At 35.6% G+C, this 24,309-nt stretch overlaps 1 protein-coding gene across 2 annotated transcripts in view; it reads left to right on the forward strand.

Annotated features, from left to right (window-relative positions):
• The first annotated feature begins 5,228 nt into the window (after positions 1 to 5,228).
• LOC125671788 (epithelial membrane protein 1-like) overlaps positions 5,229 to 24,309 on the forward strand; it is a 39,549-nt gene continuing 20,468 nt past the window's right edge. The window contains exons 1-3 of one of the 2 annotated variants that reach the window (XM_048907698.2): positions 5,229 to 6,271; positions 18,064 to 18,144; positions 23,984 to 24,121. In XM_048907698.2, the coding sequence (XP_048763655.2) occupies positions 6,034 to 6,271; positions 18,064 to 18,144; positions 23,984 to 24,121 (457 nt within the window). In that variant the 5' untranslated portion in view covers positions 5,229 to 6,033. Of the gene's footprint in view, positions 6,272 to 18,063; positions 18,145 to 23,983; positions 24,122 to 24,309 lie in introns of those variants that run through there. The other variant, XM_048907700.2, reaches the window with a different exon arrangement.

Genomic DNA, 24,309 nt, shown 5'->3' on the forward strand with positions numbered 1-24,309 from the left:
ATCACACCTCTGGTATATCCAGGTGTCCGTGTTTGCCCAACTCTCAATTTTGTATTGCTTATAGGAGTTACGAGATTGATCACCGTTTTTCTTTCTGTGGAAGTGAATGTGTCCGACATTTTGACGCGATCGACATAAAACTACTAGAATAACTTTACATCGATTTAAAGTACTCGAAGTGACGTTGCCGATGAGTGTGTTGGGTCTCCCACAAACTTCCGCCAGAGTTCGTGTGCACAAGAGCCACTTGACACTCTTCCATGCAGGCATTGTGGGATAGGGAATTCCCGCGAACTACTTTTCATAAAAATGGTGATGTGGTCATCAGAAAGCAATGACATAAGCTGAAAGTGCTGCTTTCTTCACAGCCAGTTGGTAGTCAATACACAATGTGCTACTTCTACGAAGGCACGAAGACTTTCTGTTTCGCACGTGCTATGTCTGAATCCATGTTTATAACATTTGCTTCAATTTTTATGGAACTTTTCTTTCTTTTTTCTATATACACTAATTTCGTACCTTGCAAATTCAATTCATTTATGAAACTCTATGTTTTTTATGAAATGAAACTTCTGATGATAAGTGCGCATTTATTGCGCTATGTAATTAGACCGCATTGTAATCGCGGACGTATATTATCCACAATTGGTATGTGCTCTGCGTTATCTGGTAGTGTCTCTGTGTGCGGAGACGCAGGGGACTATGGGTAGTATGGGGTCTTCCATTTTGTTCACCGGTCGCGGTTGCTCGGTGATAGAGCGTTCGCTTCGTAATCGGGAGGTCGTGAGTCTGAGTCCCGTTCGTGTCATGACCGCGACAAACCTAAGACGTTAAAATAGGTAGTGGTTGTTCCTTCACCAAACGGCATTTAGTTGTGAGAATCACGGGTCTTTCGGATAGTACATGTACCTTACAAAACGGAGGTCCCGTGTCGCGGCAGGCGTGGGTACGATAGAGAATCCTCACTGCTACGGCCCTGAGCGTTAAGCATTGGTCTAAACCGGTACTTCGCCTACAGCTGCACATTATGACGTCTCAGTATGAGTGAAAAATTCTCGATGGGACGTAAAAGAATCAGTCCATTCTGTTCATTACGTGTGTTCCGTCCCCTACGACCTCAAGGGTTCATATATCATACACATTATTTTTCTGATTGTTAGATTTGATGAATGATTCTCACCATCATGTACACATTTGTAAGAGCATAGGAAGGTTATAAATTGAATAACTACATGGTAATTGAGGTTTTTGCTAAGCTTAGTAAACCGTGCTTTGAAATGTGATATTATATATTCAATTATCGAATGATTTTGAGATTAGTTGATGATAATTTTGTCAGCCTTTTGGTACGGACGGGGCTAAGGACGTTATTGTCCGAATCGAACATTTGAGAACTGATTTGTTATATTATCGAATTTTACAATGATGTGAAATTCCCTGTGACTTGTATGAATGTTAAATTGTCATAAAATAGAAGTTTATTCGAGGTTGTTATAATAACATGCCAAAAGTTACAACATATTTACTTTCCATTGATTATGTAAATTTAGATGCCCACGTATAACTGGTTAGCAGGCGTTCGATTAAGGAATACACGTACCATAATTTGTTTTCGATTATTCGGGAAACAGTTGGATGCGTTAATCTTTATTTATAAGCAAATCAAAATTGAGTTATCGACATTTTAAAGTTTGATGTTCATTTAATTATTTACTCAAAATTACAATGATACACTGTGATATGAGGCATATTTACAAGTACAAAAATGTCATGTTTAACGATTATTACCACACAGACTAAAATAGCTTTACATTACATAAAAACTATCACTGACATATCAAAATCTATACATCTTGCAATGTTTTGTTATAATTTTGACGTAATATTCTCTTTGTTCCGATAGAAAGAATGACTGAAACATTGTTGTATGAATATAAATAATTCATTGCAGAGATTTCACAAAATTCGATCAATTTAAAGATCGCAGTTTGATTTTTTTCAACTTTGAGATTTATTTACTTTCAATCATTTTAAAAAAACAACAACACATTCCAGCATTTTGATCATGTTTCAGAATTTTGAAGTTTTTACATCCTAGTTTCAGCGAATGGCAGTGTTGTAGAGGGAGACTCCCTCCATTCATTAGACTTTCCCTGGAATATGCTCAAGATTATACACAATCGTAACTACTCGGTTATTTCCGTAACCGCAAACGAACCACGTATTTTGGTGGGTTTTTTAGTTGTTTGTTGTCGTTGCTTTGGTGGGGTTTTTAGTTGTTTATTTTTATTGTTATTGTTGTTTTGATGGTATTTTAGTTGTTTGTTGTTGTTGTTGTTGTTGTTTTGGTGGGGTTTGTAGTTGTTCGTTGTTGTTGTTTTGGTGGGGCATTTAGTTGTTTGTTGTTATTGTTGTTTTGGTGGGGTTTTTAGTTGTTTGTTGTTATTGTTGTTTTGGTGGGGCTTTTAGTTGTTCGTTGTTATTGTTGCTTTGGTGGGGTTTGTAGTTGTTTGTTGTTATTGTTGTTTTGGTGGGCTGTTTAGTTGTTTGTTGTTATTGTTGTTTTGGTGGGGTTTGTAGTTGTTCGTTGTTGTTGTTTTGGTTGGTTTTTTTAGTTGTTTGTTGTTATTGTTGTTTTGGTGGGGTTTTTAGTTGTTATTGTTGTTTTGGTGGTTTTGTTTAGTTGTTTGTTGTTATTGTTGCTTTGGTGGGGTTTTTAGTTGTTTGTTGTTATTGTTGTTTTGGTTAGTTATTGTTGTTTTGGTAGGTTTTTTTTAGTTGTTTGTTGTTATTGTTGGGGTTTGTAGTTGTTCGTTGTTATTGTTGCTTTGGTGGGATTTTTAGTTGTTTGTTGTTATTGTTGCTTTGATGGGGATTTTAGTTTTTTGTTTTTGTTCTTATTGTTGTTTTGGTGGAGTGTTTAGTTGTTTGTTGTTATTTGTTGCTTTGGTGGGTATTTTAGTTGTTTATTTTTGTTGTTCTTATTGTTTTGGTGGGGCTTTTAGTTGTTTGTTGTTATTGTTGTTTTGGTGGGGTTTTTGGTTATTTGTTGTTATTGTTGTTTTGGTAGTTTTTTTTAGTTGTTTGTTGTTATTGTTGCTTTGGTGGGGTTTTTAGTTGCTTTTTGTTATTGTTGTTTTGGTGGGGCTTTTAGTTGTTTGTTGCTATTGTTGTTTTGGTGGGGTGTTTAGGTGTGCGCTGTTATTGTTGTTTTGGTGGGGCTTTTAGTTGTTTGTTGTTATTGTTGTTTTGGTGGGTTTTTGGTTGTTTGTTGTTATTGTTGTTTTGGTGGTGTTGTTTAGTTGTTCGTTGTTATTGTTGCTTTGGTGGGGTTTGTAGTTGTTTGTTGTTATTGTTGTTTTGGTGGGCTGTTTAGTTGTTTGTTGTTATTGTTGTTTTGGTGGGGCTTTTAGTTGTTTGTTGTTATTGTTGTTTTGGTGGGGCTTTTAGTTGTTTGTTGTTATTGTTGTTTTGGTAGTTTTTTTTAGTTGTTCGTTGTTATTGTTGTTTTGGTAGTTTTTGTTGTTGTTTGTTGTTATTGTTATTTTGGTAGTTTTTTTTAGTTGTTTGTTGTTATTGTTGCTTTGGTGTTTTTTTTAGTTGCTTTTTGTTATTGTTGTTTTGGTGGGGCTATTAGTTGTTTGTTGTTTTGTTGTGGTTTTTAGTTGTTTGTTGTTATTGGTGTTTTGGTGGAGTGTTTAGTTGTTTGTTGTTATTGTTGTTTTGGTGGGTTTTTCAGTTGTTTGTTGTTATTGTTGTTTTGGTGGTGTGTTTAGTTGTTCGTTGTTATTGTTGTTTTGGAGGGGCTTTTAGTTGTTTGTTGTTATTGTTGTTTTGGTGGGGTTTTTGGTTGTTTGTTGTTATTGTTGTTTTGGTGGGGTTTTTAGTTGTTTGTTGTTATTGTTGCTTTGGTGAGTTTTTTAGTTGCTTGTTGTTATTGTTGTTTTGGTGGGGCTTTTAGTTGTTTGTTGCTATTATTGTTGTTTTGGTGGGGTGTTTAGGTGTGCGTTGTTATTGTTGTTTTGGTGGGGCTTTTAGTTGTTTGTTGTTATTGTTGTTTTGGTGGGTTTTTGGTTGTTTGTTGTTATTGTTGTTTTGGTGGTGTTGTTCAGTTGTTCGTTGTTATTGTTGCTTTGGTGGTTTTGTTTAGTTGCTTGTTGTTATTGTTGTTTTGGTGGGGCTTTTAGTTGTTTGTTGTTATTGTTGTTTTGGTAGTTTTTTTAGTTGTTCGTTGTTATTGTTGTTTTGGTAGTTTTTTTAGTTGTCTGTTGTTATTGTTATTTTGGTAGTTTTTTTTAGCTGTTTGTTGTTATTGTTGCTTTGGTGGGTTTTTTAGTTGCTTTTTGTTATTGTTGTTTTGGTGGGGCTATTAGTTGTTTGTTGTTTTGTTGTGGTTTTTAGTTGTTTGTTGTTATTGGTGTTTTGGTGGAGTGTTTAGTTGTTTGTTGTTATTGTTGTTTTGGTTGGGTCTTTAGTTGTTTGTTGTTATTGTTGTTTTGGTGGGGTTTTTAGTTGTTTGTTGTTATTGTTGCTTTGGTGGGGTTTGTAGTTGTTTGATAAATCAGGCCTCGGTCGCAGTGCTAGTGTTCTCGTGTAGACCTCATCAAAAGTCTATAATTGTATATCACGGGCCGGATAATCGATCAGCGCCTATTTTTTATTTTGATGTCAATAGTTGATAGCTCAGGGGTATACTAATAATCTTTATCTCATTTGTACGTTAATGGGGTGTTCACACACATAGCATTCATCAAATTTTTAAGAACTTCCTAGAATCACGAAAATGATATAGAGAGGTGGTCGTTATTTAGCGGAGCTGTTGGTATTCTTTCCTGTATGAATCATTTGTGTCCAATAAATCCAAATGCTTGTACTGCAGAAGCAAGACATCAGTTAAATACAGGTACATTTAACAGGCAAGGAGTGGGGTAGTACCTACATGTGCACACTTACATCTAAGTCTTGCTATTAATGCCGTTTGCGATTTCAAACAAAACGCCAATATAAATATTTACCTTGCATCAAATACAACACCACGCAATGATTGCGAATTATTTTGCGCTTATAAATGGTTTTCATGCTTAGAATTCAAACTTTACAGCTGTCGTGATAAAACTTTTTTACGCATGAAGATTTTTAAAAAAAAATTGTGATATGCTTATGTTATTAATGTACATACTAAGAAGGTAATAGCATGCAGCAATTAATCAACATCATGTTTCGCCTCGATACTTAAAATTGAGAACATCTGTTGTGATTCACCGCAGTATTTACTATTCCACGGCTTTGATAAATCAGATACGTAGAATCAAAGATGGCAAAGCATCTACTATATGTTGCTTTTATTGACCATTTTTCAGAGACATCTGTTTGTCTTATCGAGTTGTACTACTGAGAGTCCTGATGCAATGTGAAACCTTCGGTATTAAATTCCAGTAATTGAACCATTTCGCTCCGGCCTTCAGTGTTTACACACCGCTATTTCATGAACATTTTCCCTATTCATATAGATTTTTCTCGCTTTCTCTCCATGAGTGCGTGGATGTCGACAGAGAGAGAGGGCATTGGTTATTTTAGTGATCACATCAAATATTAAATAAGTTACATTGCAGAGAGATCTAATAAAAACCCCAATGGAGCATCGTGCAATGAGACAACTGGCGAGTAAAATTCGCGTCATGGAGCGGAAGATGGAAGAAATTCGCGACTGGTTTTCATTAGACTAGTGACTGCATCAGCAATAGTGTTGTACTAATAATGTAACTCAAGCAAACGTCATGTCTCTGTGGATGCCTGAGCGATAACGCCTATCATCTGGCCTCCATGTTTACACATCTAAATATACCTACATGCTTATTGTCGGCTCCCGTCTTCACTCGTAGGTTGTGAGGATCTTCAATAGAGGCGGTGGTCAGTTGTGCTGAAAGTAGTTTAATGTACGAAAAGTGAATTAATTTCGGGAAATGCTTGTACACATGTGAGGGAAATTTTTTGGAGATTTTCTCGAAAACTCTTATCACCATTAATGTTACAATGGCTGCCATGCTGGTTTGGGAGAAACGGCTACTTTGGGGGTCCACGGCTGCAACTGTGCTAGCATTTTTATTTCAAATCATTGCAGTCGGGAGTACTAATTGGGTTTATATTGAATTTAGTTCTACATTGGTTCACAATGCTTCAGGGACGGACGTGCACATCACGGGATTTTACGGGGGTCTCTGGCGAATGTGTGAGGAGGGATACACATTAGGCGTCAAGGGAAAGAGCGATTGTAAGTATTACCAAGTATGATCTCTCTCTCTCTCTCTCCTCTCTCTCTCTCTTTCTCTCTCTCTCTCTCTCTCTTCATATAATACTCTTGAAGAAGTAGAGAAATCAATCGGTTTCATGATATTTTCATTATTCTACTACTTGTGTAGATTATTGAATCTGTATTATATCGTGACGATGCTCAGCCATCACGATATATTTCTCTTTTTGATGACTATCGTCAGCCGTCACAGCCTCCATCATTTCCTAGAGCATGTTGTGAAGAAGCGCCAAACTCAAGCACGTGTATATGCCAGACAATATTGGAAGCGTGTGCGTGTGTTCAAACGTGTGCAATGCATACTACTTCCAAGTTGAGTCTACCTTCAAAAATGCTCAATGCTGTCAAGTTTCTTATTTCATTTTGTGGATTTTATTTTTCATACACGCGAACCAAAAACGCGCGGAGTGTGCTAAGGCTAATTAAGTTCTGATAAAGAAATCTTAAGGGTGCAGAAGATTTCAACTATGATATAAAAAAAGAAGCTAAAAACTATGAACCGTCATCAAAAGCACGCAATCGTTGACCTTGTGATGACCCTTGTTCTGCAGGTCGTTTTATTATTCTCTGCTATTTATGAAGTTTGTTTCCGCATCAAAACCAACGTGCGGTTCCGTTCCCAAAGGAAATCTATTGCTGTGTTGGCTTTCAACAATAGTTGATCTAATCTCATTTTAAATGACAATTTCTCATCTTCAAAACAGAAAAATGTATTCTTTTATATCCCATAAGACATTATATGGGCTCAAACAACCATGTATGAAATTGGACTGAAAGGCGAATTGCTTTTATATTGATATAGTACAAATTAACTGGCCCATCCATAGATCGATATTTGTGAATCCTGAAAAGTGAAGCCATGCTATGTAGATCACATGTAGAGGGACAAAAAACACCTTCCTTCAAGACTACTTTCAGGCTTCGGTTCCTACTGGTTTAGTATTGTCATGTAGTATATTCAGCTTATTAGAGGATGCATACCAAACTAATATGTAATACATAATATATACCAAATCAGTATGTACGACATAGTACATAATATATACCAAATCAGTATGTACGACATGGTACATAATATATACCAAATCAGTATGTACGACATAGTACATAATATATACCAAATCAGTATGTACGATATAGTTCATAATATATACCAAATCAGTATATACGACATACCACATGACATATAACAAATCAGTATATACGACATACCACATGACATATACCAAATCAGTATATACGACATACCACATGACATATACCAAATCAGTATCTACAACATACCACATGACATATAACAAATCAATACGTATGTACATTTTACTACATAGCTGATACCTTACCAGTAAGACCTGCACACACACACACACACACACACACACACACACACACACACACACACACACACACATATATATATATATATATATATATATATACCAAATGAAAACACTCAACATCCAAACCATATTTCATTTTCCGGTACATTTACAACAATAGATACTCTTCTAAGGTCCTGACACGCAGTTTGTATTGCGATATTCTGTCATGTTTTATCACTGGTACTCGGCTATACCTAAATGTTTTGCTTTTTAATTTACAAAGATATTTATTTTCTTCCCTTTTATACTCAATAAAACGTGTACCATCGAAAACTATACCGTTTGATTGTATATCCATACATCTAGATCAAAAACACGCACACTGAGAAAAATGGAATGTAAAGGTGCGAAACATAATCGCCATTTTCTGATACCGCACTATGTTTTCGTTCTAATTTCAAATTTCATAAACAAATGGACGGGATAAATTCAATGTACTGAACCGATAGACTCTCTGTTGTCCCGTGTGGGTCCTCGGCGGTATGAGTACTAACTACATGTATAAATAAGCTCGAACCTAACAGAATAGTTTTCGACGATACACATTTTATTGAGTATGCAAAAGGGGAGGGGAGGGGGGGGGTTATAAATATCTTTGTAAAATAAAAGAAAAAATCTAGGTCCAGTGGTCGAGTGGCTCTGCCTAGGCCCCTTTTAACTGTTCTGCACGGGTGCGAGTTTTTGCTGTACTTACTTCTCGACATTCTTTTTATTACGCCAACAGTATCCTTAGTTGTTTTCCACGTGCTATAAATAGATGTTTACCGGATACACTGTGTGCATGTATTGTAAAATATAAGTATAGCTCCTATCATTAAACCATCGCAACGCACTTTGAAAAATCTATAGACTCATCACATTCTTTAAAAAATGAGATCATATTATTACAATTATTGGAAATCGAGAGCTGAAAAGATAATATTACCTAGCAGTTTCACAGTACCCATAGTACCCATTCAATTACAATTACAACGGAAGAGTTGTCGATATAAATACTTGTAATTTTGTACTATAATCCAACTTCTCTCGTTACATTTGAAATCAGCATTTCGCAAATTCCATAGTCGTATATAATGATTCAATTTACAAATACAAGCTATCATTGGGATCATGCGTTTTATACCAGTTGTTAGGCCTTTCATAACATACTGACTTTGACTACGGATGACTCCATTTGTACATTGTACATGTAGGACTTGCGGCGGGTGTGTCCGGCTAACAGGCAATACTTACTCCTCCCAGGCACAGACATTCGAAAATTGGACCTAGATTTTTTCTCTTTATTTTACAAAGATATTTATTTTCCCCATTTTACATCAATAAAATGTGTACCATCGCAAAAAAAATATTCCTTTTCAATTCTGGTTGTATACATTTGCATTGAAGGTTAAATACGCACATTAAAAAAACCCAACCCAAAACTAAAGGTACAAAACAGAAATCTTCATCTTCTAATACCTTCTCCAAAAAAAATGAGGTTCACTGGTCAAGTGCTAGTGTTCCTAAAGCACACGATACCACCCCTGGTGTTTCCGGAGGGTTCAAGTTTGGCCTGTTCTTAACTTTGTATTCTTTATAGTATTTTTGAGATTTATCACTTGTTTGCTATCACCATTTTCTCATTATTCTCATATGTTGATATTTACAATCGGTAATGTAGGAAACGGTATCCTTGGAAACAAATTTACAAAAAATGTCCTGTTTTCAAATTTTGGCATTATTTTTATGTTAAAACGCTTCACAGATTCTACTTTGTTATCAGTCTGCAAGATGACGAAAATCAAATTAATATAGATAACGTACGGACACATTTCATCTGTATAATCGTAAAAAAGGTGATAATGCGACGGAGTAGCGACAGTTATCTGAAATATTATTACCACTTGTTGTATTCAGTTAACCGTCTGCTATAACCGGACTGTTAATTGTTCGGTAGGTAACAAACGTCTTAAACATTAACATGATTAATGTCATGAGACAAATACACTGTGAAAATATCTGCTGCTGTTTGCCTCTCGTTAGCGAATAACTTGGTTGAGGACATATCACAAATCATAAGTTTTAGCAATATAACTTTCCTACAATGTATACTGATTGTAAACAAATTTGCTTAATCATGCTAAACCATGTTCTTATCTATCTAAAAAGATACCGGGGGCTCAGTTTGGAGAAATCTTTCAGTTTAGAGAAAATTTGCGATGTAAAAATTTTATTGGATAGAATGATAAGAAAGACTGAAATACGTAAAGCAAATAGATATGTGTATAGTCAGTGGCGGATCTAGCGCCGAGTACACGCAGCCCCATTTCACAATTTATATGATATTTTTTCTATAGAAACATTAGAAAAAACACTAAAATATTTGTTTTTATTTTGTCAAAACTCAGCACTTTCAAAGAGCTTTGTTCCCTCAGCTCCGTCCAGGGCAAAACTATAGCTCACCCTAGACCCACTGGGGACCTCCAAACAGCCCCCCCCCCCCCCCCAGATACCCTGTCGTTTACTGCTCCCCCCCCCCTTCGTTTAGAAATTTCTGGATCCGCCATTAATTTAATTGAAATACGCGAAGGAAAAACCCCGATACATGTAGATACATACATGTATATATTTCCACAAAACGTCACTGTTTTTAGAGCTGAGATCGATTTCTACGTATGCGAAGTGCAAGAAAACCCCATAAGTTTTTTTGTCACTTTTTTCCAAGCTGCGTTGCTCTTCTATCGATTCGGCAGTGTGCTTTAGTGTTAGCTGGAAATGTTAATTGAAACGAATGACGAATATTTCAAGCTCTACATTTTTGTAATAGCTAGTTGGGTTGGCGGAATGGCGCCTCAGCTCCTTCTCCGGGAAATTTAAACGGTTTTTTGTCCTAAAAAACCCACCCACGAATATTCTAGACACGTCTGAATTTCTGTTGCCCTTGGCTTTTGAAAGAGGTTTTGATCCCAAATCTGCCATTTTTCTGTCATAAAGCCATTCTGTATTTTCTTTCGCACTAATCGTAAAACATATGACAATATGCACTGTAAGTATACGTATATTCCATGAATGTTAGGCTGATTTTTTGTTGTTGTTGTTGTTTTGGGGTTGTTTTTTTTTTGAGTTTTTTTTTTTGTGTGCTTTGTTTTGTGTTGGTTTTTATTTTTTACTTTTTTTAAATTCATTCTAATTATTATGATTTCGGTGCTATGATCAGTGATAGTGTCATGTGGTAAATACTAAAGTTTATGTGAAGATTCTAGCTTAAAAATGTAACAACATTTGTGCTACATTGCACACTGGCGGACCCCTCCCCCCCCCCTCTCTCTCTCTCTCTCTCTCTCTCTCTCCCAATGTGCTATGGACAAGTTAGATAAAACGTGCATCGTGTCGTTATTATAGCTATTAACATGAATTATAAAGTAACGCTTTAACATGCATAGTCAATCATCTGATTCGTATTTAATGTGATGGCTATCAATGAAATCACAGGATTCAAGCCGTAATGTTATGGAGAATGATCGCCGAGCAATCAGAAACATTTTTCGGTGATAATCATCCAGATTTCAAATCGATGTCAAAATCCCATACCGTACAAGTAAATTCTCTCTCTCTCTCTCTCTCTCTCTCTCTCCCTCTCTCTCTCTCTCTCTCTCTCTCTCTCTCTCTCTCTCTCTCATGGGGATTTTCATTTAATCAAAACATTCGGGGCAAGATTCCAAACAGACTTCGCCTTTCCACGGAATTTTCCGCAGTTATGTAAACAGATTCCCTGGCTACAGTTTTGAGTTAACACAAATGAAATGCTTTCAATCACATATATTTGACATGTATTGATCTCGTGTACTGTCACACAACTAAACAATGCGCTACTGATTAAAATACATCGGACAGCATATAACTCTTAAGACAAGATTGATTTCTTTTCTGCAAAAAGAATTATCTTGACATGAAAATGGTATGTAAATGCGCAATGTTTCTCATTGTCATAAATATTAGTCAAGTATCCATAATAGTGCGGAATTTCAAGCATAAGACTGGCTGCTGTAAATTCAGAATGATTACACTAATCACTTTGTCATGTTGCACATCTTTCTTCCTGGTCTGCGAACACAGGCACTCGACGTTTTAAATATCTATAATTGAAAAAAAAAATGTCTTCTTTTAAACAAACTATTGTTTATAGGAAGATTTTTTTTTTTTTAAATTCTACATTATAAAGTAATTCCACCCTCGTGTGACGTCATACGTTTTTGCAAAATCTTTATTTCATTAAAATTTGTGCATGATAGAAATATATCTTTAGATGGAATTTTATTCACTGGGTATAATGAAAAATCTGGTAAACTATTTGACAGTGAAAAGATTTATATTTTCTATAAATAATCAATCATCTGTATTACAAAAAATGTCGTCAAGGACAATAACTCCTATGCTCGTTTGTCTCTATTGTATGTATATTATACAACGATTTCCTTGATATCCACAATTAATTCATCTACATTTTTAAAGGGGCAGTTTTTTTAAACTGTTAAAATTAAAATTTTGTCATTTTAACCAGGTTTTATGTATTTTTATCATGCTATTTAATGAAAATGTGCGATTTTCTGATGTTGGTCTCAACTTTTCTTTTTGTATGTCTTACATCTTTAAAAACTGGCAAGACATATTTTTTCTTCGGTTATTGATTAAATCAACCTATATTAAGTGGAAATCAATACAACTTTTCTACTTTGAACCATTGATTTTGAGGAGTTTATGAGGGTGGAGCTACATCGAGTTCCCGGGACTGTGATTGTTCTTTATTTCTATATAAACTTTCAGTTACACCATTCATCACTATATATTTACATTTCCAATGCTTTTTCCAATTTTGATTAATTGAAATGCTAGCCATTTCATCATGAATGTGAACAATGTGCGTATGAATTTTGATAAATATAGTATGAGTATTTTAACGTCTATAACGCCTGGGAATATTCCGACAGAAATTAAAGTAAAATGTAAATATGAAAGATACATTTCATTTTGAAAATACATCAGGTTTTAAACAGCATCGGCTCACGCCAGTACACTTTTCATGACGCACTCATAAAATATTCCGGCGTATAAAGCATCGCAGTTCATACGCTGACATACATTTTAATTTTATGACGTTAAAAATTCTTGTCTTGAATTACTTGTATAAAAAGTAATGTTTTCTGCAATATTGTACATATATCTGTCAGGTTTTCGCAGCAACAAAACGTTTTAAAACCATAGAGTTCCCTCCCCATACTCCCTAATATGTTTCTTTTGAAAAACTACGTTTTGAGAGACAAATTACATACATACAAGTTATACAACATAAATATAAAAACAACAAAAACAAAAAACCAAACAACAGTACTTATAATTTCTTTGGATGTTTTTATATCGTCCTGTTTCAACACTATTAAACAATTGAGTAAAATCATTTAAAGTTTCATCTAGAATCCGTTATTTGATCAACAAAAATAGATTTTGTAATCATCAATCAATCGATTTTGCCATATTTTAAACGTAGCTTTACTACTAAAAATAATGGATTCAACACGCGACAGCTAACCGTTGTGTTTACACACCGCAAGAGCATCATATAATGTGTTATAACACTGTTGAATGTTACAGTTGCGCTAACATAGAAGTCAAACATTCTTGAAAATGTTTTAAAATTCTTCCTCGAACTTACTGTTGTGATGAAAACGCACATTTTGTATGTAATATTGGTCAACTATATCGAGTACATCATTATTGATCACATTTCTCATTTTCTGTAGTTTTCCTCCTTTTTCTGAAAAAAAACCCCCAACAACAATAGCATTGAACTTTTAAGTGTTTAAGTGCCCCAGTAAGTAGACAATCGATTCAATGGATTTTGCAAACTTGATTAAAAGAATAAAAACACCATATCATCAGTATATTAATCAGAAGGAAACATTGTGTTGAAATCATTGGTATACGTACACAAATGGAAAAGAATATGACGTGGACAAAAGTATCGGAACGATTTATGACGTTGTCCAGTTTGCAAAAATACTCGCGTTTGATTCGATGCTAAAAATAACCATATTTCAAAAAGAATACTATAAATAAATTGCCACTATTTTAAAGAGAAGACAATTTTGTATCTCTCTGTCCAAAAAATACATTATTCATCAAAACTTACTTTAATATTTCGTGATATAGCCTTTGGCTCTCCGTTCTGCAGTGATTCTCTTGGGGAGGGATTGGTACAAATGTTTAATAGTTTCACAATCGAAACGGGTCCAAATTGAATAAATTTTATCATATAATTGTTCCACAGAGGTAATCTCATCCATTGATTGCTCTATCTTTTTTTTAATCTTTAACCATAAATTTTCTATTATGTTTATATCTGGGCTCTGTGCCGGCCACTCCATCGTGTTGATATGGTTATATTCCATGAATGTTTTAGTAGCCCTAGAACGATGAACTGGTGCATTATCATCTTGAAATATATAATTATTGTCAGGAAAGTGTCTTGCTATTACTGGCCATAGATTGTTGTCTATGATTTGAATATATTTATCTGAATTGATGTTCCCCTCCACACGTGTTAATGTGCCGACGCCATGATAGGTTATGCAACCCCAAACCATCACGGCAAGTTTCTTGGTTTTTACAGGTGAAATACATTCTGGTCTAAAGGCCTCGTCACTTTTTCTCCAGATATACACTTTGTTATCACTACCAATAACAATTTGACTCTCGTCTGAAAAAATAATTTTTTTCCAGTCATCGTTTGTCCACGTTGATTTGGCTCGACACCATGCCACTCTTCTCTGTCTGTTTACAGGGGAAATCCTGATTTTTTTCTTACAGACACATCGACTATACCTCTGATTCTTAAGAAAACGCCACACTGTCTTTTTGGATACATTTCTGTTTTCATTATTGTTAAAATTATTCGTCACATCGGCCAATGGAGTTTTCCTGTTAGCCTTCACTTGTCGTAAAATTTTCCTTCCGTCACGATCGCTGAGACTTTTCTTGCGACCTGTTTTAGGGGCTGTTTTTACAGTTCCTCGTTCACAGAAATTTCTGTAAATTCGATGCACAGATGTTTTAGCCATATCTAACATATCTGCAACTTTCTGAAAAGAATTTCCATTCTGAACTAAAGTAGCAACTGACTGTTTGACACCATCCGATGCATATTTATGTTTCGAGGCCATGTTGTTTGGAGAGGTCTTTACTTACTTCATGATTGCAGACGACAAAACTAACGTAGTTAGTGTAAACAGGAAGTCATCATCATTATGAAAATACCTAAGGTGTAGTGTCAAATCGTATCTACACTGAAAATGCCTGCCGTAAATAACGCGAACAGTTTCATTCTTGTGTAACGCCACGTAAACCGTTCCGATACTTTTGTCCACATACATTAAACCAAATTTACTCAAAACACATAGCTCAATAGACTTTCTGAAGTCACACACTCACGACCTCACAGTCACGAACCAAAGGACCAAAAGGTGAAGATAACGAATAGGGATCAATCTCATAATTTGATTTGGTGGTAGATGCCCTGTAGTGTATATTAGTAATAATTTACCTTTGATACCCGTTCTTGCATGATAGCTTGACCATAAACAGAATCAAACGCTTATCAAAAATCAGAAAACTTTACATGGAAATATCATGCTCCCATGGAACGCCTCTTTTGAATTTACGGAGTGTGGACATACTGCCACTCCAAAAACAATTACATCATACTGATTTTACCTCTCTCTGGCAATATGCCATAACAGTGAAGGCAGCCAATCTCACATTCTCTACGTGAGTGATTGAAATCATAAACGTTCAGAATTCATTTTTTTTCACGGACCCTGGTATTAGGGTGAGACTAAAATCGGGGATAGATTTTACACAATACATGCATATAGAAGACAATCTCGTCTCCATAACAGCGAGGCCATGTTGTTCATACTGATTTTGAGGTGTCCCAGAGCCTAGGTTGTGTGGATTTGCTCCATAGGAGCGAGGTTGGAGTCATAATATGGGGTCAAAATATGTCATAGGATTAAAGAGAGAAGTATATTTTAAAAAGCTCCTAAAGAACAGGAGGAGGTGCAAGGTGGCTCAGGTGAGATTTGTGGCTCATGGGCCTCTTGTTATTAGTTGATGACGGTATGGATTTGTTATGAAAATTACCCTCTACATGCCGTTAGACTTTTATTCGGTTTTATCCCATTTCAGAAAGGCTCTATGCCACATTAAAAGTTCCCAGAGATTTAATAGCATGCGTACATGTACGTTTCAAGTCAAAATTGGAAAATAACTTCCAATATCCGTGGTATTCTAATTGGTTCAATATCCAAGGTCCGTATATACATAAAGCTACATGCACATAGATATTCTTAAGTAAAGATTCCTTTTATTCTTAAAAAAAACTAATTTGAGTTGTCTTAGGCAAGGCACGCTTTCTTAGTAAGGCTTATAACGTATTTGCATGTCCGCCTCCTCTCAGTCGATATGGTGATGTCTCTTTTATCAGATTGGTCCATTGTGGTGCTTGTTCCGTACAACGGTTTCCGGACCAGAAGTTACCTTATTAGTATGCTTACAGTATGCTAATAATCCTATCTTTTAATCAATAATCATAGATTCGTCATGGATCCAATGGAGCACCCGTTTCATTTGAATTCAAAATCGTGTTACCATAGCGACCGATCCTTTGAGACATTTGGACACTTTACAATTTCACCAGCGCATTCAAAATTGATTAAAAATTCTTTAATGTTTGGTAGATTCAAAAAAAATATTCCTCCCCAGAAGTGATGTACATCAAATGTGAATTTTAAAAACTTCCAAAGAACTTTTTATCTAGTTTTTGAAATCGAACAACTTTCCTCATAATTTCGATAAATTAAAGACTAGACTTTTTGACATCATAAATGTTTATTCTCCTTACCAATAGTACAAAGGTATTGAGAAAATACACATAAGTATTTATACAAATATACAATATTTCACAATTTCATGTGAAATCAACTGACAAGTCACGATACTTTGTACAATATAAACCTATTTTTGAAAGCATGTGCTGTATTTTTATGACACTAATGGCTTCATAATATACAAGATTAGACGTTTTATCCAAACGAAAAAACCTTTACTTTTCTTTTTAAAAATTCTTCGACCGTATATGGTCCATAGAATCCCATGATAATTGTCATAGATGTAGATTATCCAGTTCTATGTACAGTGTACCTGTTAGGGCAACAATTGCAGTACGTGATACCGCAGTATTAGGTCATGTATTAGTGCATATTATAGTTAGTACACTAGTATACATTCTTAGTAAGTTCATCTAAAGGAACATTAACAGTAGCGTATCCAGTGCTGGTGCGCCGGGTACGATTACTATTCTAATTTTGTAATTTCAAATCGAGGCTTACCGAGAAATTGGTATTGTTTCTGATTGGCTGATAGAGAAACGTGGAGGAACTAAAGTTTGAAGCAACTGTCAAAGTTTGTTTACAAAGGCGAAATTTAAATTTTCAACTGAAATACCTTCAATTCTAAAAGACATTTTGCTTCAACACACAATGACATATCTTTCTTTGCTTTGTATCGAACAAAAAAACCGCATATATCCTAATTATCAGGAGTAGTTAACGCCCTCTACTGGCTTGGGTAATTGGGCCCTCACCAAAGGCTTTGTCCTTAACCAACTGGGGCGTCAAGATAGCCCCCAGATCCCCAGCCTTTTACTGGACCCCCTCTTCAGAAATGTTTGGATCCGCCAGTGGTTAATATACGTCAACATCCTCTCTATCTCTGTAGTCGTTATCTCCCGGTTATAGGTTTTTGCGACCAATGCTCTTCCCGTACCGTCGTTTCATTGCGCCCGATATACTTCATGATCATGAAAAAATCATTTGAAATACAAGAACATTCTTATACATGTATACTGAACGAAAATACAATATAATAACATATGCATCTAAAAAATGAAAGAAACGTCTAAAAGAGACTTGAGTTTACTACACAGCATCTACCAGTAGAGTATATGGATATTTAAACAATTCGTGAAATGTTGCCCTTCAATGTTTTTGCGATCTTTGAATTGTCTTCCAATTGATTACAGATTTCAGTTGTTCATCATAGTACTGTAACGCACGTGCCGTGGTAGATTTCATTGTTAGATGTAAAAAAAAAAAAAAAAATAAAAAAAAAAAAATAAAAAAATAATAATAATAATAATAATAATAATTGTTCATGAAATGACATTTGGAGGCTATCAATTTATTCCAATTTCTCGAAAATATTTTTAAGTTCGTGATTGACATCATGTAAGACTTTTTCACCTCCCACTTATTGAATGCAGTCACTGTTACTTTGCAGATGAAGATTGCACATCACACAAATTCTTTCCTGAAGAACATGAGCTGAAGAAAGATAGAAAGACGGACATCCAACTCGTAGGTAAGGCCTTAGAGAAGTTTATGTGTGTGAACATTGTACCGGCATGAAATAAATAACTTCTGTCAGCAAGCCGCCACTGGCAACTCCTTGTCTGGTTGCTCGCTCTAAAGTCCTTGAGTGTGTATTTGTTTAATATACAATATTCACTTTAGAAGATACGTAGTAATGCTTGATATAATGTAACGAAATAACTGTGCGATGTCTGGTATAAAATCTAACTCGCGTGGTAATTGGGGGGTAAACTATACCAATGTTATGATAAAAAAATTAGTTCAATCGATGTTTTACTTACATTGTAGATCGCTTGGTGTCTACGTTTGTTTCTGTGTAATTATGGTTAAACCAATCTACGTCATTAAACTTCCTCTGTCAAGAACGATAAGGATATATATGACCTTAAAAACGGAGGTCACGTGTCGCGGCAGGCGTTGGCACGGTCAAGAACTCTCACTGCTATGGCCCTGAGCGCTAAGCTTAGGTCTAAAGAAGGTGCTGAACGTCTCATGTTAATTTCCCTAAAGGTGTTGCATGAAAGATCGATAAAATTAAGTTATTCAAATATATGATAAAACTTATATCTTGATTCAAACATTTATGAAAATAAGTTTTAAAAACATGTATTGACAAAACTTAACCAAAATAAGTCGAGTCTAAATCAAGCAATACGCCATTTATATGATTTTTAGCGTTAAAATGGAGAGGTATCCCCGAATTTTAGATAAACTGCCTCCATGAAACAAAATAAAGTTAGCATCAACAGGTTCTTCGAGTTTTCCACTATAAAACTGTCGCTTTGAAATTTTGTTTCATGAGAGCATTTTTTTTCTCTTGTAAATTTCAAAAAACCGAAACGACTTCACTGATATTATTTTTAACTTCAGTTGTACGTTAATTTTCCTAAGTAATGTATGATCTACTGCGTGGTTCAGTGGGTAAGGTCGTCAAATTTTAAATGTAAAGATGTTTTCTTTTTTAAAACGACCGGGTTCGAATCCCTCACAAACACATTTTTTTTCATATTACGTTTTCCATCTAGATTTTTTTTTCTTATTTGAAACACACTTCTAGTTTTTATACATGTTTCATATAACTTCTACGCATGCGCTACATAACTTTGACACATGCGTGCACTATACATTGTCCACGCGTACGATGGATCTTCATGCAAGTATATTGTAGCCTTACATTTGTATCACTACACAAGCAATATCTAGTTTTACTTGTGCTGTAAACAGCTAAATATATAATCTGTATTGTAAACCACATTGGGTCAAGGTCACATGCACTAGGAATGTATTTACAAGGGTGGTTTTATGTGTACATGATTAAGGTAGCTCCACCATCATGATGTCACATGAGTATGGATAATGTTTAAAGTCTAGATAACTTATAAAAAGTGAATAAGAATTTACAAAATAGTGCATGTTTAGCTGCAGAACTACATATATGTTTTATTCATATTCATCATCATGAAAATACATCAGAAAAGGCGCTAATGTCCACTGCACATTCAAATAACAATGAACCTTTAGAATTGGATTATATAAATCCTGTATGTTATCTTATCTAATGAAACAAACTTCACTAGGGATGGACAGAAGAGCTTTCATCGGTCGGAGACGTTTTTGGAATACGACCAGTATAATTGCTCTCATATATATTTAGCTTTAAAGTTTATAGACAGAAAGAAAACAGAAGTAAACAAGATGTGTTTGTTAAACACTGATGTCCCCGGTATGGCCAAACTCCAAGGTCGAGATCATGAGGTTAAATATATTTTGGCTTGTTGTATTCGGTGCGCCCGCGCGTCAATCACGGTCAATGTTTTCTTGTAGAATTTAGTGTGGCGATGAAGACTCTAGAGAGTCTGATTTGTCTTGACGCTTGTGTTTAGTTTAGGGAAATAGCTGACGCGAAAATTGAGCCCAATCAAAAGTTCGAGGAATGCTTTAAACACTAAGTTTTTCAAAGTCAACAAACTAATGATACTTTGTATCTTTTCTTCTTCTTAATTCCTTCTCTCCTCGTGGAGAATAGGGCCATGAACAAGTCCTCTCCATTTACTTCTATCCTGGGCTGATCTTGCTGCCTCTGTCCATGACCCAAAACCTAGTTCTTTCCTCTCTCTTTCTATTGTTCTTCTCCACGTTTCCTTCGGTCTTCCTCTCTTTCTTTTTCCTTCTGGTGTCCAACTAAGGGCTACATATGGGTGTGTTCTTTTATCCATCCGTAGCACATGTCCAATCCACTGCCATCTGCGTGTTTTTATCATAGTGCTGATCTTTGCTACTCCTGCTATCTCTCTAACTGCTACATTTGATATTTTCATTGGCCAGTAGATCTTTAAGATTTTCCTAAGACATTTGTGCTGGAAGGTATCTACAAGTTTTTCGTCCCCTTTTGTCATTTTCCAGGTCTCGCTGCCATACAATAACACAGCTATTACATTTGAGCTGAAGAGCTTCATTTTTGTTTTTCTGTTGAGTTGGTTATTGCTCCAGATCTTGCGTAGCTTATGGAATGTTACTCTTGCATGGCCAATTCTTCTTCTTATATCTTCATTAGTACCTCCTGTCTTGCTTACTGTTGCTCCGAGGTAAATGAACTCATCCACATCGTTTATGTTGTTCCCATTGATGGTTATTGGTGTGATGTTTGCAGCATTTAGACGCATAACTTTGGTTTTTCCTGTATTGATTTTTAAACTTGTTCTAGCTGCATATCTGTTTAGAGAGTTCAGTTTTTGTTGCATTTGATCTTTGCTGCTGGATAATAGAGCGATGTCGTCTGCAAAATCTAGATCGTCTAATTTTGTTGTCATATTCCATCTTATGCCTGAGTTGTTATCTGCTGTTGTCTTTTTCATTATCCAGTCAACTACCAGGAGGAACAAGAAACCCGACATGTTGCATCCTTGTTTGACACCAGATTTAACATTAAACCATTCTGTTGTACCATTTCCATCAACAACTGCGCATTCACTGTCTTCATACATTAATTTAACCATACTGATTATTTCGTCTGGTATTCCATAAGATTTCATGATCTTCCAAAGGGTTTCCCTGTGTACGCTGTCGAAGGCTTTTTCAAAATCGACGAAGCATGGATAGAGGTTGGAGTTCCATTCTATAGCTTGTTCTAGAATATTACGTAGGACAAATATCTGTTCCGTAGTGCCTCTTCCTGCCCTGAATCCAGCTTGTTCCATTCTCAAATGTCTGTCTACACCAAGTACAATTCTTTTTATTATTATTTTCCCCATTAATTTGGCAGTTGTTGCTATTAGTGTGATTCCTCTCCAATTTCCACAGTTTGTCAGGTCACCTTTCTTTGCTAACTTTATTATAAGTCCCCTTCTCCAATCTTTGGGAGCTTTTCCAGTTGTCCAGACAATGTTGTATAGTTTGTGTAGTTCCTTGACAGTTGTTTCTATGTCTGATTTCAATATTTCTACAGTGATGATATCTACACCTGGAGCTTTGCCTAATTTCATTTCTTTCAATGCTCTCCTTATCTCATCTTCTGTTGGTGGACCTGTTTCTATGTCTAATTCGATGGACTCCCCTGTTAGTATTTCAGCAGGATCAATAGGGTCTGGTCTATTTAACACTTCGCTGAAGTGTTCCATCCATCCTTTTCTTATATCTTCCTCTTTAGTCAAGAGATTTCCTTCCTTGTTTTTTACTGCCTCAACAGTTTTTGGACGTTCGTTGCACAATAATTTGGTTACATCATATACAGTTTTCATGTTTCCGATTGTGCCTCATTCGCCATGTCGTCTACCCATTGTCGTTTGTCTTTTCTAAAACTTCTTTTCACCTCTTTGTCTTTGTCCCCATACTTTTCTTTTAGTCTAGCTCTTAATCTCTCTGATCTTGCACTTTCTACTTTGCCCTTTAGAACTCGCCTCTCTTCTACCTTTTTCCAACTGCCCTGGCTTTTCCATTCCTGGTTTTTTCTTTTTCTATACCCAAGTACGTTTAAGGCAGTTTCATTATATGCAGTTTTAATGTTGTTCCATCTTTCCTCTATATCATCAGGATTGGGACCTATGGTGTTGTCTTTTAGCTGTTATATTTAACAAAGATTTATATTTTGCCCTAAATTGTTTGTTTATTTGAAAAATAACAATTCTAGGTGCGAGGATACACTCAGTGGTTTCCACTCATTTGATAAATAATTATTTTCTATATAGAGTCTTAGATATTAATCAAACGTCAGCCATTTATCAGTAATAATATTTATCAATTATTATATGCATAATTATAAACTGCTATTGTTACTTCTTTAAATATAGTTGCCTTAACTAACTCTTGCCTGGGCCAACTGGACGCCAGACCCCCCCCCCCCCTCCGGCTCCTTCAACATAAGCGCTCCAAACAATGCCATTTTAAATCGAAAGCGTACATGTATACAAGACCCCAGTACTGGGTATATTTTCAGATAAATTGGCCAGTATTTGCACTATAGGAAAATGGATTTCAATTATACATTTACGTACAATTCGTTAGAATACACCCATGTTAAGAACACCTATGTGTCCCTCAATCTCTCACCAGAGGGCGTTACGCTACGCTCCACAAGTGAAGCTTGCGTAGCGCGCCCTCTGGTGAGAGAATGATGTGTCCCTATTACGTGTGACTGGTGAAATATCGAACCCGACACGTACGTGATTAAAATTTTCATCAGAAAAATTGTTGACGCGCGAGTGCACCGAATATAACTAGCCCATAAAATGTCTTGTCACAAGAATATGAAAGTCCTACAACCATTCATTCAAAGGTTTAACCAAGATTAGAATTTTTGTTGACAGTCAGACGGACGGACCAAAAACTATATGCCCCCGAATCTCTGATACAGAGTAACAGGGAAAACATCATGTAAAACATGGATAGTAGCATTAGAACGGGGATAACTAGGATGTGACGTCACTTCCTGTAACTCTAAACGCTAGCAACCGTTACATTGACATTTAACCACTTCAGATTCCATGCATGTCTAGTATTTTTATGACTGATTTCGATACAAATAACCTTTTTAATATCCTAAGGGGTTGAAAGATTCGCAGATGAAAATAAAGACCAACATGTTTTAACAAAAAACAAAGTAATATCATAGATATATGAGTAGGTCAACATTCAGAGAGGATTCCTTTTTACCGATTTCTTTTCAGCTATTCACCTTGATTATTATTTACAAAGCAATGCATGCATACAGTTGAACGCTGACGGCAATTCACCGCCATACTCACTTGATGGTATAAACAGTACTTGAATCTGGAATTAATCAAGATGTAAAACCCTTCTTCAATCTACTAGTGTTTGTCAGAGTACAATGATAATTGAACAGCCTTGAAATTACATCATTCTCCGAATTCTATGAGAATCCATGTGCAGATAGCGAGGAACGAAAAGTAGATTCGTTATTCCTCATATTTATTCCTGTTTTGAAGTATGATGCCACAAAGTTGGTGATTTAAAAAATAATTTTCGAAAAAATTCAATTTTCGAATAAAAATCTTTAACCGCGTTGATGCATGCAATTCATAATTAAAAGTTCAGGGTAGAAAAATGTTTAATATTCCCTGGTCTCGCTAAATTCAGTAATATAACCTGCATGATACTCTTTTGTAAGCCTTTAATTTCCCAGAGGTCCCTGGTTTATAAAAAACAAAAAGATATAAACTGCTTAGTAAACTGAGTCATGGTTTTTGACCTACTCTTTAATTTTGTATTCTTTATAAGATTGATGAGATTGATCACTGTTCATTTTCTTGTTCATTTGTAATATAATTGTCTATATTGCTCTTGAATACTAATTAGTTTTGTTCTATTTTTAGATTATATGAGGACGGGGTCTGCTTTTGCAATAATATCTCTGATAATCATGATGTTAGGCCACATCTTCGCGTTCTACACACTCAGGAGACCACGATATATTGTAAAACGTCTTACCTCATTGATGCATTTCATGACAGGTAAGAAGATATTCAAATCATGATATATACACGTACTTTTTAGGGCGTTTTAACGCTGACGGGTGAGTCGCGGATACTTTTAATGTGTATAGATACGTTACATATGATCTATGCGTTTCACCTTATCAGATACATGTAGGCGGACGATATCCTAGGTAGGTAGGTTATGGGGCCAAGGTCAAGGACAC

This window comes from Ostrea edulis, chromosome 4, assembly GCF_947568905.1.
Source record: "Ostrea edulis chromosome 4, xbOstEdul1.1, whole genome shotgun sequence".
In the NCBI taxonomy this organism is placed as follows: Eukaryota; Metazoa; Mollusca; class Bivalvia; order Ostreida; family Ostreidae; genus Ostrea; species Ostrea edulis.